The sequence below is a fragment of the Odocoileus virginianus genome, chromosome 1 (genome assembly GCF_023699985.2).
Source record: "Odocoileus virginianus isolate 20LAN1187 ecotype Illinois chromosome 1, Ovbor_1.2, whole genome shotgun sequence".
NCBI classification, from domain to species: domain Eukaryota; kingdom Metazoa; phylum Chordata; class Mammalia; order Artiodactyla; family Cervidae; genus Odocoileus; species Odocoileus virginianus.
In genome coordinates this window covers 36463337-36481193 of record NC_069674.1, presented here as the reverse complement: position 1 = coordinate 36481193, position 17857 = coordinate 36463337, and the positions used below count along the sequence as shown (strand labels likewise).

The 17857-nt window shown below is 36.4% G+C and overlaps 1 protein-coding gene across 28 annotated transcripts in view; it reads right to left on the bottom strand.

Annotated features, from left to right (window-relative positions):
• SUGCT (succinyl-CoA:glutarate-CoA transferase) overlaps positions 1-17857 on the bottom strand; it is a 782676-nt gene that overhangs the window by 496238 nt on the left and 268581 nt on the right. For 27 of the 28 annotated variants that reach the window (XR_011487375.1, XR_011487378.1, XR_011487383.1 and 24 more), the window contains 2 exons: positions 14992-15063; positions 4772-4869 (listed from right to left, as the gene is read on the bottom strand). Coding sequence is in view for 18 of the 28 variants with exons in the window: in XM_070466730.1 (XP_070322831.1) it covers positions 4772-4869; positions 14992-15063 (170 nt within the window). In the remaining 10 variants the exon portion in view is untranslated. The remainder of the gene's footprint in view (positions 1-4771; positions 4870-14991; positions 15064-17857) is intronic. The other variant, XM_070466779.1, reaches the window with a different exon arrangement.

Genomic DNA, 17857 nt, shown 5'->3' with positions numbered 1-17857 from the left:
TTCATTCCAGCTTGTACTTCCTCCAGCTGGGCATTTCTCATGATGTAATCTGCATATAAGTTAAATAAGCATGGTGACAATATACAGCCTTGATGTACTCCTTTTCCTATTTGGAACCAGTCTGTTGTTCCATGTCCAGTTCTAACTGTTGCTTCCTGACCTGCATACAGGTTTCTCAAGAGACAGGTCAGGTGGTCTGGTGTGTCCATCTCTTTCAGAATTTTCCACATGTTGTTGTGATCCACACAGTCAAAGGCTTTGGCATAGTCAATAAAGCAGAAATAGATGTTTTTCTGGAACTCTCTTGCTTTTTTGATGATCCAGCAGATGTTGGCAACTTGACCTCTGGTTCCTCTGCCTTTTCTAAAACCAGCTTGAACATCTGGAAGTTCACGGTTCACGTATTGCTGAAGCCCGACTTGGAGAATTTTGAGCATTACTTTACTAGTGTGTGAGATGAGTGCAATTGTGCTATAGTTTGAGCATTCTTTGGCATTGCCTTTCTTAGGGATTGGAATGAAAACTGACCTTTTCCAATCCTGTGGCCACTGCTGAGTTTTCCAAATTTGCTGACATATTGAGTTCAGCACTTTCACAGCATCATCTTTCAGGATTTGAAATAGCTCAACTGGAATTCCATCACCTGCACTAGCTTTGTTCATAGTGATGCTTCCTAAGGCCCACTTGACTTCACATTCCAGGATGTCTGGCTGTAGGTGAGTGATCACACCATTGTGATTATCTGGGTCGTGAAGATCTTTTTTGTACAGTTCTTCTGTACAAAATTAACAATTATATAAAAAAATAAATAATTAACAATTAATAATTAACAGCCTGTAGCTGCAATACTTTTATGAAGCAAAATTTACAAAAAGCTTATATGAAAAATATGAACAACTAACTTCTGAGGTGTATCAAAACAAGTGTTTTTATGGAAGAGGCCCTACAAGTCTTATAGAAAGTCTGCAAGGTTTATTTTAATGAAAACCCAGGAATATAGGAATTTTTATGCTGGTTTTTTAATGCCATTTTCCTAGGGCTCAAAACAGTTACTGGGACATAGCAGACAGTCAATAAATGGGCTAAATAGATGAGTAAGAGAATGAACAATGGAGAAGCATGTTCCACTGAAACTCTTGAGTCCCTCAAGTCTCTTCATGTGATGAGAATTCTTGCTGAATCTAAGTTGCTCAAAAATTTTGAACTCTACCAGCTAGAGTATTCCCTTCAAGACATCTCTTCAGGATCAGGAAAATAGGTGAAGGTGGTCAAAAGGTACAAACTTCTGGGTACAAGATAAATAACTCCTGAGGATATAATACACAGCATGGTGACTTTGGGCTTCCTGGTGGCTCAGCGGTAAAGAATCTACCTGCAATGCAGGAGACGTGGGTTCTATCCCTGGATCAGGAAGATTCCCTGGGGAAGGAAATGGCAACCCACTCCAGTATACTTGCCAGGGAAATCCCATGGACAGAGAAGCCTGGTGGGCTACAGTTCATGGGGCCACAAAGAGTCAGATGTGACTTAGCTACTAAACAACAACAACAATGGTGACTATAGGTAATAATACTGTATTGTATTTGATGGTTGCTAAGAGAGCAGATCTTAAAAGTTCTCATCACGAGGGGAAAAAAAGATTTGTAACTCTGATATGTTAGATGTTAACTAAAACTGATTATGTCATCATTTCCGAATATATACACATATCAAACTAGTATCAGTATGACTAAAACGAATACAACATTATATGTCAATTATATCTCAAGACAGAAAAAAGATCTATCATCAGTTTAGACAGAAAATAGAAGTTGTTGATAAGCTATCTCATTTTATGGTCAAATACTTTCCTTTGTTTCTCAAGTTTAAGGAACTCCTTTATCATAAAGTCTATTGGAACTTTTACAGCATGATGTTCCTGCCATCCCCCGCCCCCACTCTCTCTCTCTGAACTCACTTCTCTATACTAATCGTTATAGTGAGAAAAGGTGGAAAGGAAAGGTCATGTCAGATTGTGGAAGGCCATATGTCAAACTAAAACAGCCAGATTTAATCCTCTAATTAATATAGAACCACTAATATTTTGAATATTAGAAAAACATAAAATCATGAAAATGAGATATTTTTCACAGAGACTTCTGAAAGCCAGGGCTTCCCTGGTGGCTCAGCTGGTAAAGAATCTGACTGCAACACAGTAGATTCAAGCCCTGCGTCAGGAAGATCCCATGGAGGAAAAAATGGCAATCCACTCCAGTATTCTCACCTGGAGAAGTCCATGGACAGAGGAGCCTGGCAGGCTATAGTCCATGGGGTTGCAAAGAGTTGGACTTGACTGAGCGACCAACACATACTTATGAAATCCCAGTAATGAATGGTACTAATGAACCCATGGATATTTGTTCAGAAAAACAAATGAAAAGGTTATCAAAGGGACTAAACCAATATGCTAATCTTCCCTGGTCATTACTATTTGATCCACCATGAAGAAGAGGAGACTTGAGAAGAGACTGAAGAACTGCATCCCACAAAGCACCACCAAAATACATCCATACAATTAAAGAGAGCAGGGACTCTGGCCCCCAGGCAACCAAAGGCTTTGTAGTAGTAGTCTGTGTTTTAACTGCAGGTTGTATGATGATGGGACCTCCTCGATCAAGTTTCCTCTCTTAAGACTACCCTTTAGCCTCTTCTTTACAAGTTTGATTCCTAAAGTCTGAATAAAGACACAAGAACCTATGGGATCTAAAATGCTGAAACTCCCACTTCTGGGTATACAAGAGTAGAAAGAAGAAGGTGTCAGGTTATTTAATTTACCCCAAAGAGAGAAATTAGAAATTAAACTGTTACAGATGATGTTAAAAGTCTGTACAGAGCAGAAGTCTATAACAGAATTTAGCAAAGAAATTAAGTTTTAGGACATAGGAAACCAATAAATTTGTAGTTCTTAAAGTTATAAAAGGGCTGACAATTCAGAAACAAGAGGATACTTGCATCTGCCTAGGTTTTGTATTTTTCTTGGGTCCACTCTTCTCACAGCATGGATATGATTTATTTAGACTATCAAAGAGCTTTTGATAAGGTTCTCACAAGTGTCTATTATTGAAACTTGGTAACCGTTGTGTGAAAGGAGAAAGTCATATTAACGAATTAAAAACTGCATGAGAGGCATAGAGGCAAAAAGCAGAGCTAACTGGCTGATTCTCATTGGGTGAAAGGTTAATGACTGAGGGCTCTCTGGCTTTGCAGAATCTGAGTTTTATTTAACTAATGACCAAATAAGGGGAGCCCAATTCTCATTCCCCTCTTCTGTGCATATCAGTCCCATACACAGAGGCCTCATTGATTGAAGGAAGAGATACAGGCAGTGTAGAGAAGTGCTTAAAATCCAGGAAAGACCAAGTAGGTAATGAATGCTGACTCGTGTAGAAATCCCCAGATAAGGGAACAGAAATAAATGTAACATTAGAAGTTTTTTTCTAAGAAGTTTTAGTTGTTTGTGTGTTTGTTTTAATAAAAATGTGGATTATTTTTAAAGTCTTTATTGAATTTGTTACAGTGTTGCTTCTATTTTATGTTTTCGTTTTTTGACCACAAAGCATGTGGGATCTTAGCTCCCTGACCAGGAATCGAACCTGCACTCCCTGCATTGGAAGGTGAAGTCTTAATCACTGGATTGCCAGGCAAGTCCCCTTGTTTGTCTTTCTTTTTTTAAAGTAGGTCCTGGTTGATTATCTATTTTAAATAACTTGCATTCCATTTAGTTATTACGAAGTATTGGCTATATTCCCCATGTTGTTCAATACATCCATTTAGCCTATCTTGTACTCAATAGGCTACACCTCCCAGCCTCCAACTCCTATACTGCCCCTCCCTCACATCCTCAGTGGTAATCATTAGTTTGTTCTATGCATATGTGAGCCTAAGAGGTTTGATATATCTATGCTACATGGAAACACAAGGGCCTTTTTCAAAAGACAGGACATGGTTATTTGAACAAAAGTTCTTAGTTTACTGTTGTGATGAGAGCAAACATTCCATACTGAAGAACAGTACATATGGGTATTTAGTCCCACAAAAAACACATTCTATTCCTTTAGATTGAGAAGTTTAGATGCAAACAAAAGTGAAACTGATAGGAAAAAGTATGAATTATTAACTTTTTCTGGGGCAAACTTGAAACACTGGTATAGGTTTTAACAAAAGCATAACCTGACATGAATGAAATAATTTAGAAATCAAATACTCTGATTAGCATTAATCCTTTATGAGCCATAACTCGATCTGCCATTTCTAAAACATCATCATGACAAACTACACAGAAGAGGCTCAGAAAAGCCAACAAACTCTTGACTACACCTCCCTTGTCTCAGTTTCCTTATCTGTAAAGTAAGAATGATAGAACTTCTCTCACAGAATTATTATAAGGTTTAAATGAGCTTATATATGAGAGCATTTCATACAGTAAATGTAAAAAATGATGTTGAATTATTATTGTTCCTATTTATGATCAACTAAAGCCAAACACATACCATGGAGAAGCAACTTTATTCAAGTTATTGTGACTCTTATTTATATCATTGTTATGATACAGTACTTTATAAGACATGTAAAATGCCTTCAGACAAAGTAAAACATATTTCCACTAACCAATTCTGTGAAATGAAAGATACTTTTAAGCTAATCTAAATAAGCTGAAGAGAACACCAAAAAATACCAGATAAATGCTAATAACATATTAATTCTTAAAGGCACAGAGTAGAGACAAGCTTACCGTGTTGATAATATTTTAGTAAGTTCTTTTCTATTCTGTACCCGAAGGTGGTTAGTTCTGTACTTGGAATCATTGATCAGTTCAGGCAAATTCAAGATCTGAAAGGGAAAAATAATAAATAAAATAATAAATAAAAATCTAAAAGGGAAAAATAATAAATAAAAAATAAATAAAAACAAAATAAAGTGTAACCCACAAAATTTTTGTGTACTTGCCTCTGGGTACTAGAGTTCAGGGCCTACCACTCCATTCCCAAGACCATTCCTTGCTAGGCTTTATACCTCTTAACATGGATATATTTATAGGGGAGGATCATGCAACTAGGATGGGTCATACTGGTGACTGAGTTTGTCATCTTTAAGAAGTTTTTAACTACATTTAAACAGGTATCTACATATAGGAACACAGGAAAAGTTCTCAGACCTCCATAATATCTTGTACCTATTTATGAGAAGATAGGAAAGGAGTTATTAGATTCTCATAGTAAGTCTTGTCTAGAGGAAACTGGGCTATGGGTACAAAATTGGGTAAAACAGACCTAATTCCAAGAACAAATATCATAAGTGCATGTTTGCACTTACATCAAGCCTATAATCAAGATATATCTTTTAGGTACATTCCCTTATTTGTTCCACATGTAAATAAAATAATATTATCTGTCCCAGTAGTCCTATCCAGGATGTTGTACAAGGTGCTAAAATCAAGGGGAGGCAAGCACACTGACCTCAAATGCTCGCCATTAAAACAATGTCAAATTAAAAGATATTCTTCCTATAGAATTGTCACTATTTTTCTTTAATATGACTCCCTGAAGGAATAACAAATAGAAATGCTTTTATATACTTCCTCTTTTGCTCCTCCTCAATAAAGGGAAAATCTATCTTCTAAGTCCCAGTGGACATCTTGCAATTTTAACAAGACCATAATGAAAGTACCAAGTGGATTTGGAATGGAAAAGAAGTTTTAAAAAGAATGTGTGGAGGCAGTGTTTGGCAGTTGTGTTGGAAAGTCCAAAGGAGCATTTATGGGCTGGGGCAGGCCATGTGGCCTACAGAAAGTTTCACTACCTCTATTAATGTATTTGGTTTAAATATAAACACTTAATGGTTTCATTTGTTTCCCACAGTTTAAATAAAATCAAGTCATTAATCATCTTACAAAGGAGAGAGAAGTGAAGAAGATTCCCTGAAGGTAAGAGAACATCTCAACGGTACAATTTCTCTTTCACATGTTCCACTTATTCATTTCCTTGAGGAATAATAAATACAGCATTACTCTCCTGGATTTTAAAAAGTGACGCTACATACAGTGCCCTTTCTAAAAATCTCCGTCTCCACACCTGATCCCAGAATTGGCCTCAAGGCTTATCCAGGAATTGAGACCCACCCTCTTTTGCTAAGACTGAATAAGTCATTTCAAGAAAAAGCAAGTGTCTTCACTAGCCCTCATGTTAAATTTATAAATGTGTTCTCACTCAGAATATACTGTAAGTGTCATAAAAAAACTATTCAGTGCTTGCCCTCAATGGTAACTGGGATGCATTCATGTATCCTTCTTAAAATTTGACTTATTAGACTTCCTTTCTCTTTGATAGTTGATGTTAAATAGTGGGTAAAGTAATGATCCTTCTGTCCCACTTTGCTAGCATTCAGAACTTTCTAGAGAGACTGCTTCAATTGCTGCAGTCATAACTGTGCTTCTTTAGGAGCTTGAAATAGAATGCTGCCTGGGACAAAATGAAACAATGCAAGTGAAAGTACTTGACACAGTAGCATTAAATAAATGTGAACAACTCCAAGTAGGTACTGTTTCTCCCCAAAGAAATAATAAAATGTGTTTGTTCAAAAAAGAAGGATGGGGGCTTTCCTGGTGGTCCAGTGGTTAAAGTTCTGTGCTTCCAAGGCAGGGTCTGTGGGTTCAATCCCTGTTTGGGGAACTAACATTCCACATGCCACATGTATGAGCAAAAATAAATAAGTATTTTTTTAAATCCAATTAAAAAATATTTTTGAAAAGAAGGATGGGAAAAAAGGGGGAAGGTAGGGGAGGTTATCTACTTAACTTAGATTTCTCAAAGATATTCCCATTAGATATAGAATTCTGCATTGACAGCTCTTTCCTTTCAGCTCTTTAAACATTCTGTGCAACTTCTCTCTAGGTTCTGACAAGAAATCTTGTCAAGACAAGAAATCTGACAAGAGTTTCTGACAAGAAATCTGCAATTACTCAAGTCACGTTCCCCCAAAGGTAATAGGTCAGTTTCTCTAGGTGCTTTCAAATGTTTCTTTAGTTTTCAGCAGTAATATTTTTATATGCTTAGGCATGGATTTATGTGGATTTATCTTATTTGGGACTTGCTGAAATTATTAAATCTGTAGGTTTCTATCATTCACTAAATTTGGGAAGTTTCCATCCATTATCTTTTCAACTGTTTTTTCAGTATGTTTTTTTCTTCTCTCCTCCTGGAACTACAATGACATAAATGTTAGACTTTTATTGTTATTGTCCTTTTTTGTTATTGTTTTTGTTAGGTCCTGGATATGTGTTCTTTCTTTCCTTTTGGGGGAGGAACTTTTTCCTCTCTGTTGATCAGACTGAATAATTTCTATTGAGTTGACCAGAAAGTCTGTTCAGGTTTCCATTAATGGTATGGAAAAACCCAAATGAACTTTTTGGCCAACCCAATATTTATCCATCTTGAAGTCCCTTGACTGTCTCCTCTGTTACCTCCTTTGTGCTGCTGCACTCACTTACTGAGGTGTTTCTTCCTGTATTTGGTGGTTGTATTTTTCAGTTCTAAAATATCCGCTTGGTTCTTCTTCTTATCTTCCATTTCTGTGCCAGACATTTCTACTTTTCTAAATATGTATTTCAATAGTGTCTGCAATGCTTATTGGAGTATTTTTATAAATGGTGTTTTAAAATTTTCATGAATGCATTCCCACATCTGTGTTATCTTGGAACTGCCATTGTCTTTTCTCATGCAGGTTCTGGATCTTCATAATCTGAGTAATCCGGAGTTGTATCCTGGATATGTTGAATATTATGTTACAAGCCTCTGGGTCTTGTTTAAATCCTAAAGAAAACATTTGTTTTATTGTTTTTAGCAAGAAATTCTCCTGGTTAGATCCAGACCACAAGTCCCAACTTACCTTCTACTTACTTTGGTTCTAGTGTCAGTTCAGTTTTCAAAGCCTTTGCCGGCTTTTGAATCAGTCCCACCTGTGACCCACTAAAGGCTCATATTGCCACCTGAGAAGCTGTCTATTTGTTAACACAGTTCTCAGCATCTCTGGTGTACTGATTAGGATCAGATCAATGCATATGCAACTCAGCAGTGAGCACAGGAGTTCACAAGCAACTTCACAGATCACTTTCTAAAGCTCTTCCACCTTGGCAACCTCTTTCCAGTTCCCCAGGGCTTCCCTCTAGTTACCCCACTCCTCAGCATAGTTCCAGGGCAGAGGTCAATCAGTGGGAGGACAGAGGAAAAATGCATCAAGGATTCACCCCTCTCTTTTGGAATCACAGCCCAGCAATAAATAGGAAAGGTCCCCTTCCTCAGAGTTCTGGCTCCTGCGCATCTGCTGCTGCCACTACAGGACTGCTTGGAGGCTGGGGTGTGAGGAAATGAGGAAGAGGGAAAAACTGTCTCCCTGACACTAGAGCTCACTTTCATGCTTGTCACACCAGGAAGAAGGGCATCTCCAGGAAGTCAGCTCTGTCCCCCCATTCCCACATCCAGATTTCAGGCTGTGTTCATGTAAAGGAATAATCAGAGGGGAAAACTGGTAAACCTACTTCCAGTTTAGAGCTATTTCAAACTTCTGGTGTTCTCTACTAAGTTTCTTGCTACTGATTACTTTTCAAAGTCCTCCTATAGATATTCCATGCATTCTGTACAGGTTTTCTCACTGTGTCAAGTGAATAAGACAGGGAGAAATGTGCTAACTCCATTTTACCCACAACCAGAATCTGCATACTAATTAGGTCATACTAGAAAGGTCATTTATTAAGTTCATACTTTGAGCAAGGGACTGTACTGTCTGACTTACCTAATCTCTTCTAGAACCCCAAAAGTTATATATTAGTACAGTTATATGTCATAATCTTCATTTCATCACAAGGACACAGATGCTTAGCAAAAATGACCTTGCCAGAGATCACCTGACTGGCTTCAAGACTCATAGAATGCCCTAGAATTATAATATCCTCAGACCACCTGCTAAAAAATCAACTATAGTGCTTATTAAAATTCAAGTTTCCTGCACCCCACCTCACATACTTTGTCAAAATCTTTGGGGAAGGGGCTCAAGGAGATTTCCTATGCATGCAAAAGTTGAGAACCAATGATTATTGCCTCCAATAAAAGAAACCTTCAGTCTATGTGACTTTTAAAAGGATGTCAGTGTATTTCAAATAGGAATACCCATTAGTGTTGGCATCAATCAGCTTAAAATAGCTTACATATGCTCACATTCCCTGCTCTTCTGTATCACGTTAAGGGACATAAAATAGGATTTGTTATGAGCCAAGGTTCAGTTTATATACAGGAAATTTTCTGAACCCCAAGCCCCTGAACCCAAGGCTCTTACTCCCCTCTAATCCCTGACAATAACAGCATTCTAATAGGACACTCCCCAAGAAGTATTAACCAACCAGTATATCAAATTCTCTTTTCAAAAGAGATCCAGCATAAGTAAATTCTACTTGTTCATTGCAAACAATACTGCCACATTTCTCCCCAGGAGGTAGAACTGCCCTGTCTTTCATGATGAACCTTACTTGGCAAAAGAATAATTTTGATAGGGATCAAAATTGTCATCACATGGGATCCTCAAATTCTATAAGGCCAGACTGAATTATAACACCCTCAGTAATAAAAATAGTTGAATTAAAAAAAAAAAACTTAGAAAAACTCATTCAGTATAAATGGGATGGGGGAGAATCTTGAATCAAATAAAGAAAGGTGATTTTTTTTTTCCCCTTAACAGAAAAGGTTTTTAGGACAAGTTTGCATGTAAGTATATAATTATAAAGGTGAAAAAGTCAATCAGATTGCAATGTTTGCTCAAGATCCCTAGTAAATGATATAGATAACATTAAAATGCCATACATATAAGACTTTTCTTCTGAGGATCTCAAAGAGTTTTATAGATGCTGCCTTAATGGCTCATAACAGGGATTATCATTCCTACTCACATATGGTAAAAACAAGGTCAAGTATGCCATTCTCCAAGGCCCTCTCTGCTATTCTCTTTTTTAAAAAATGTGTCATAACACACCATAACAATAAGTCATATTTTAGTACTAAAACTTATGGTAAATATTCTGCTTTGAAATAAAAATCTTCTTCCAAAAAAAAAGTTCTTATGGATATTTATGAGGAAGTTCAAAAGTTTCAAACTGATCAGCAGTAATGAATCAAAAATAAAAAGAATTCAGTGCAGTTATTTTCAACAGTGAAAAATATGTCAACCAGTAATTTCTACCCCCTCCCCATCCTGATTCTGGAAAGAGAAAACTCCAAAACATATGGCCCAGGAAAAAAATCTGTCCTCGTTTATAGTGATGAACTGGCTTTTACATCTCTGCAGCCAGAGTACGCAAATGACTTCACAGGCAACAGCTTCCGTATGTTTTATATTTTTAACATTGACCGTTCATAACAAAGGTTCTTTGATCCCAGATCAAATGTTTGAATCAATTTTCTCTACACTTACTCAGAGTCACCATTATAAAAGCTCTCCTCTTTCCCACCTCCAACCCTTCCTGCAATAGGAACTATCTCCATTTGTCACCTTCTCTGTGATACTTCCCACCACTTTGCTGTGGTTTTTAGCTGTGCTCGTTAACCACTCATATGAAAGAGGCACAGTAATAAATAATTTTTGTACATAATAAGTTAACTGCAATAAATAAGACTCCTCTAAGGAATTCACAACCATCCTTAATAAAGCTAAAAGCTCACCAGTAGTATGGTTAATACAAAAAAAAAAAAAAAAAATCTTTCCCAACCAGAAAAAGAAATCAACAGGTAAGGCCTTTCCCTACATGTAAGAAAAATTAAAATTTACATATATATATATATATATATATATATATATATAATTTTAAAACTAGATTATTGCCTGGGATTAGAACTCTAAAAAATGAACTGAAAACTAAAGCCTTAAATAAAAACAAAAAAAACAGAGATTGGATAAATAGTAAAAACATCAAATAAAAACATTATCTAAGCAATGCCAAAAATTGAGAATATTTTCAACTTTACTGATTCCAAGACCTTTATGTACATCTATGCAAGAGCAACATTTTTAACATGACAATAGCTAAAAAGTTAAAACATCAATTTTGTAGAAAGGTACTTACTAAACAAAGGCTACTTTGAAGAAAAAATTTTCTAGTGGTAAATACCTTGATAGTAGATCAATTATATTCGGGGCTAATTAGATCTTTTGGGGATTAAAACAGAAAAAGAGAGAAAAAAATCCTGGTATTAAAAAGTTCTTCTTCCTTCCATATCCTAGCTATCATAAATAATGCTGCAATGAACACAGGAGTGCATGTATCTTTTCAAGTTAGTGTTGTCATTTTCTTCAGATATACACCTATAAGTGAAATTGCTGGATGATGTGGTAGTTCTATTTTTAAATATTTTCCATAGGGGCGACACCAATTTACAATCCCATCCACAGTGCACAAGGATTCCCTTTTCTCCACATCCTCACCAACATTTGTTTTTTCTTGTTTTTTTTTTTTTTTTTTTTTTTAATAATAGCCATTCTGGACAAGTGTGAGGTAAGATCCCATGGTTTTAATTGGCATTTCCCTGATGAGTTGACACTGAGAATCTTTTTTTTTTAACTTACCACTACTGGTTTATTACAAAGGCCAAATGGAAGAGATGCACAGAGGTAGGAGAGTGCAGAGCTTCCATGCTCCACCACCCTCCCACCACCTTGATGTCTTCACCAGAAGCTGTCTGAATCTTACAGTTCAAGGGTTACACAGAGCTCAGTCTCCAGTCCTCTCCCCTCTTACTGGAGGTTGGTAGTTGGGGCTGAAGGTTCCAACCCTCTGATCAGTTGGTCTATCTGGTGACCAACCCATCCTGAGGCTATCTAGGGGCCCCATCCTAAGTTACCTGAGCACAATGTGAGGTTACCTCAGATGTGATTTGAAAGGGGCTTACTATGAAAAACAAGGGACACTTTGAAAACTCGGGAACTTTTTAGGAATTCTGTGTAAGGAATTGGGGACAACAGCTAAACATATTTTTGTATTTTACCACTTCATAGAAGTAGGAAGAAAAAAGAAAAGCCCACTTTTATCCTGGCATACATGCAAGCATGCTCAGTTGTGTTCAACTCATTGCGGCCCCATGGACTGTAGCCCATCAGGCTGCTCTGTCCATGGAATTTTCCAGGCAAGAATACTAGAGTCGTTGCCATTTCCTACTCCAGAGGATCTTTCCAACCCAGGGATCAAACCCTGTCTCCTGCACTGGCAGGTGGATCCTTTACCACTAAGCCATATAGTCTGTATAGCACTACGGAATACTTCCAGGCTTTTTTGTGAATTTTGAGTACTATGTTTATATTAGTATTGCAAACATTTTATGTTAATATTTATATTGAAAAATCTTATCACTATTGCATTATGAGTATCACTCAGATCTCATCTTAAGGTTATTTCTTCAAAAGAGGCTTTCCCCTGACAATCCAGTCACTATTTTAACACAGTAGTCTATTTTAATTTTCTGCATGACATGTAACCATGGATCATTTTGGAGTTTTATTTATTGTCTCTCTCCCACTGAGCATCTTTACATGTACCTATTAGCCATCTCTATGTCTTCTTTGGAAAATGGTCTATTGAGAACTTCTGCCCATTTTTTAATTGGATTGTGTGATATTTTTTCCTATTGAGTTATATAAATTCTTACCTATTTTGGATATTAGCCTCTTATCAGATATACGATTTACAAATATTTTCTCCCATTCAGTAGATTGCATTTTCATTTCATTAATGATTTCCCTTGCTGTTCAGACTCTCTTTATGTTGATAGACTTCCACTTGTTTATTGTTGCTTTTGTTGCCTTTGCTTGGTTTCACTGATCTTTTCTATTGTCTTCTTACTCTATTTCTACTCTGCTTTTGTTCTTCCCTTCCTTTGACAAATTTTGAGCTTTGCTTATTCTTTTTCTAATTCCTTGAGTTGTAAATATAGGTTGGTTCTTCAAGTATTTTCTCTTTTCTTGAGGTAGTCATTTATCACTATGAACTTCCTCTTAGAATTGCTTTTGCTGCACTCTATAAGTTTTGGTATGTTGTATTTCCATTTTCATTTGTCTCAAGGTATTTTTTATAATTTGGGGTATTTATTTTGGGCTTCCTAGGCTGCATTAGTGGTAAAGAACCTGCCTGCCAATGCAGGAGATGCAAGAGACATGCATTCAATCCCTGGGTCAGGAAGATCCCCTGCAGGAGGAAATGGCAACCCACTCCAGTATTCTTGGAGAATCCCATGAACAAAGGAGCCTGTCAGGCTATAGTCCATAGGATCACAAAGAGTTGGGACACAACTGAAGTGTCTTGGCATGTATTTATTTTTGGCTGTGCTGGGTCTTTGTTGCTGCATGAGCTTTTATCTAGCTGTGGGGAGTGGGGGCTACTCTCCAGTTGCAGAGTGCAGGCTTCTCATCGCAGGGGCTTCTCTTGCTGCAGAGCATGGCTCTAGGGCATGCAGGCTTCAGTAGCTGCTGCACATGAGCTCAGCAGTTGTGGCTCCCGGGCTCTAAAGCACAGGCTCAATAGTTACACACACAGGCTTAGTTGCTCCACAGCATGTGGGATCTTCCTGGATCAGGGATTGAACTGTGTCTCCTGCATTGCAGATTCTTTACCACTGAGCCACCAAGGAAGCCCTCAAGGTATTTGTTTTTCTTTTTTTATTTCTTCATTGATACCAGTCATTTTTATAGTAGCATGTTGTTTAATCTCCACATATCTGTGATTTTCCAGGTGTCTTCTTGTAATTGGTTTCTAGTTTCATAATATTGTGGTCAGAAGAGATACCTAATATGATTTCAATATTTTTAAATGTATTAAGACTTGTTTTGTAACCTAACACATGATTTGTTCTGGAGTATGTTCCATGGGCAATTGAGAAAAAATGTGTATTCTATTGCTTTTGGATAGACTGTTCTCTATAAATCTGTTTAGTCTCTGGTCTAATTTTAGACCAGTGTTTCCTTATTGATTATCTGTCTGGATGATCTGTCCATTGAGGTAAGCAGAGTAGTAAAGTCCCCTACTACTACTGTATGCTGTCAGGTTCTCCCTGTAGGTCTGTAAATATTTGCTTTATATATTTAGGTGTTCCCCTGTTGTCCTGGAGAATTCCATGGACTGTATAGTCCATGGGGTTGCAAAGAGTTGGACACAACTGAGAGACTTTCACTTTCACTTTTTCATGTTGGGTGCATAAGTATACAAATATTACATTCTCTTGTTGAATTGATCCTTTTATCAGTATGCAATGCCCTTCTTTGTCTCTTATCACAGTTTTTGTTTTAAAGTCTCTTTTGTTGGATGTAAGTATTGCTACCACAGCTTTGTTCTGGCTTCTATTTACATTAAATTTTTTTTTTACATCTCTCCACTTTCAGTCTGTGTGTGTCCTTATACCTGAAGTGAGACTCTTGCAGGCCTTGTGTTTTTAGTCAACTTATTTAGTCCACGTCTTTTGATGGTAAACTTAGTCCATTTACATTTAAAGTAATTATTGATAGGTATGTACTTATTGCCATTTTGTTAATTGTTTTCGGGTTGTTTCCTAGTTCTTCTGTTCCTTTCTTCTTCTCAGAAAAAAAAAATCCTGGTGTTAAAAAACCCTTTTCAATGACTTTTTTCCCTTTTTGTTTGGACTGGTAGACAGGTTAGGTTTTAACATAATTTAAACTACTATGATTTGTCACTTAAAAAGTCATATACTTAAATTTTACGAAAAAAAAAAAAGTGTTAAGTTGGACTCTGTCCATAACATTGTAAGCATAAAAAGGGCACGCTTTAAGGTGCTAACACAGGGAGTCTTGAGTTTAGCATAGATTTAGCAACACTCCTCCAGGCAAAATTGAATTTTCCTGGCTTTGTGCAAAATGAATTGTTGTATATATTATCTACCCATTCCAAATAGTCCAAATATTACAGATTACCTTGCACACAGCTGCAAACTGTTGGTTATTTCCTGCTCCAACTACAAGATATCCATCCTTGGTTTTAAAAGCCTAAAATAAATAAATACATACATAAATATATAATTTTATATAGCTTTAATTACTCAAATTTATATATAAACCTTGTTCTAAAGTAGCAATATTAATTAAATCAATATCAACTAATTAGTATATTTTTCTATTATATTTGTATAGCTGTTATTTGAGGTTCTCAAAGCACTTCCTGTCTCATCAACCAAGTGTTATAACATTGGAGGAGGGAGGAAAAATGAGTAACTTAGAATAGTAAAGAAAATACTGGAGGTTTATTATAATTAATAATACTAAATTCTATATTCATTATAGTTTGGATTAATGTTAGATATTCCCAGCTTTTTGTTTTATTTCCAATTTTTCGTGTAGGGCAAAGAGAATGACATAGCACCCTGTTTTCTACAAAGTCTAAGAAGAATAGAAGGGAAAAAGGAAGGAAATGAGGGAAAGGAGAAGAAAAGAAAGGAGAGTGGAGTGTAAGGAAGATGAGTAATGGAGCTGTAGTTTGTCTTCAAAAATCTCAGATACAAACTTCTGGGTAATTTTCACTTTCTAGTAAGTGAAAAACGACACATCTAGATCACTAGGCCCCATGTGGCTTTATGTACCTGAGAAAGTCTCTTCCTTTTAAGAGACATGTTCATTTGGGAAGCCAGATATATGTAAATAATTGATACTTCTCATAGTTCAAGCCCCTCTGAAGTACTTATCAGAACTCAATTCTACACACTGGATCACAGTGATGGTCAGGGGAACCAAACTTTACCCTTAGAAGGCCTTATTCCCATTTTCTTTGAGTAAATGAGTTTCTTTAGTTTCCTCTCTCTCTATGTAAAAACTGTTCTGCACCTTCACCTACTTTTTCCTCACTTACACCCACCTCTGAGAAAGATAACATCTGTCTTTCCTGTCAGGGCTTATTCCTAGGCTAATGACCTAATGAGTGCTACCTGTACTCACTCACATCCTTCAGAACCCTGCTCAATCATCTTTTATGTCTTCATTTCCACTGGACCTTTTTCTTATGCCTACATAGAAGCTCATGCTAATACTTAAAATATTAGAAACAAAATAAAATTTGTACCAGTCCTGACATACCTGTCAAGCTTTCTTGAAATTGTTCCCTTCCTCCATCTCTAAATAATATAAAAATGCTACTTCTTCACCAACCACCACATTGCAATGGCCTTTGTCATCAGGATTCCTATCCTATCACTGAAACAATTCTTTCTTTTTTTTTCCATTTATTTTCATTAGTTGGAGGCTAATTACTTTACAACATTGCAGTGGTTTTTGTCATACATTGAAATGAATTAGCCATGGATTTACATGTATTGAAACAATTCTTTCTTATACCTCTGTATTAGTTGGTACCATCCCCTCCTTCAGGAAACTCTCGTCTCTAGGCTCTGTCTGCATTCATCTCTAATCTCTCTGATGTTTTTCATATGCCCCCTTTACAAGATTACCTTCTAAACCTCAGTGTTACTTAAGCATCATCATTACTTAAGTATCTGTATTACTTGTTTCTTACAGTGGCCACTAGCCACATGTAAGTATTAAATTTAAATAAACTAAAATTAAATCAGCCAGTCACAAAAGAATACAAATTGTGATTCCACTTATAGGAAATGACCAAAATCAGCAAATCCATGGAGACTAGAAAGATTAGTGGCTGTCTGGGGCTGAAGAAGTTTGGGAAATATGGAAAGTGACTATACAAGTACCAGCTTTCTTATTGGGGCAATGAAAATATTCTAAAATTGATTATGGTAAAGGCTCTACAACTCTATGAATGTACTAAAAACCACTAAATTGTACAGTTTCAGTGGTGAATTATACTGTATGTATATTATATATCAATAAAGCTGTTTTTAAGAAGAATTAATAGTTCACTTCTACCAGCATTCTAGCTACACGTCAAGCATTCAATAGCCACATGTGGCTAGTGGCTACTATGGGAGACAGTCCAGATAGAGAACATTTCTATCATCACAGAAAGTTCTGTTGCACAGTATAAGTAGATTGGAGTTGGCAGACTGTATTTTTTTTTTCTTTTATTCTTCCTACTTCATGGTATCTGAAGAATATGAAGCAATTAATAAAAGGTTATAAAATGTTAATAAATCACTCAAATGATTGCTTCCATATAATAGGGTTGTGGCTAAAAGGAACCTCAGAACACTATAATCGAGTTTTTTTCCTGTTTACATTTTTGCTTGATTTGTAAATCAATGCCATCAAGATATTACATGAACTATTTTAAATGTTTATATTCCCTTATCCACCAAGCAAAAGCAAAATTAGTGCCATACCTAATGCATTAGTGTTTCTTAAACTACAGAAAGGAAGTCTGCAATAGAGCTATGAGAGGGGGACGAGGATTTTGAGCAGAGATGTCTTAACAAACCATTCATAATTATGAAGTTATACAGTTTGTTTGCTTGCTTGCTTTTATTATGAGGGAAAAGTGAGTTGGGAAGTAGATAAGTAATATGAAGTAACAATGTGTGTTAACAAGTATAATGGGAAGTAAGGTTTTCAAAATTTTGGATCAGTGACATGTTCAAGTTTATATATTGGAGAGGGTTCATTTTCTTTCAATTAATAAATGACTGTTTCTTCCTTAATTCTGAACCATAACATGAAACATATTTTTACCAATACATATATTTTAAATTTTAAGCAGTGATAACTAGTTAATAATCACTGGAAAGTAAACACCAAGTACCAGCTCAGCTGTGCATGTGTGCTTGCCTGCTAAATCTCTTCAGTCATGTCCCACTCTTCGCAGCACCATGGACTGCAGCCT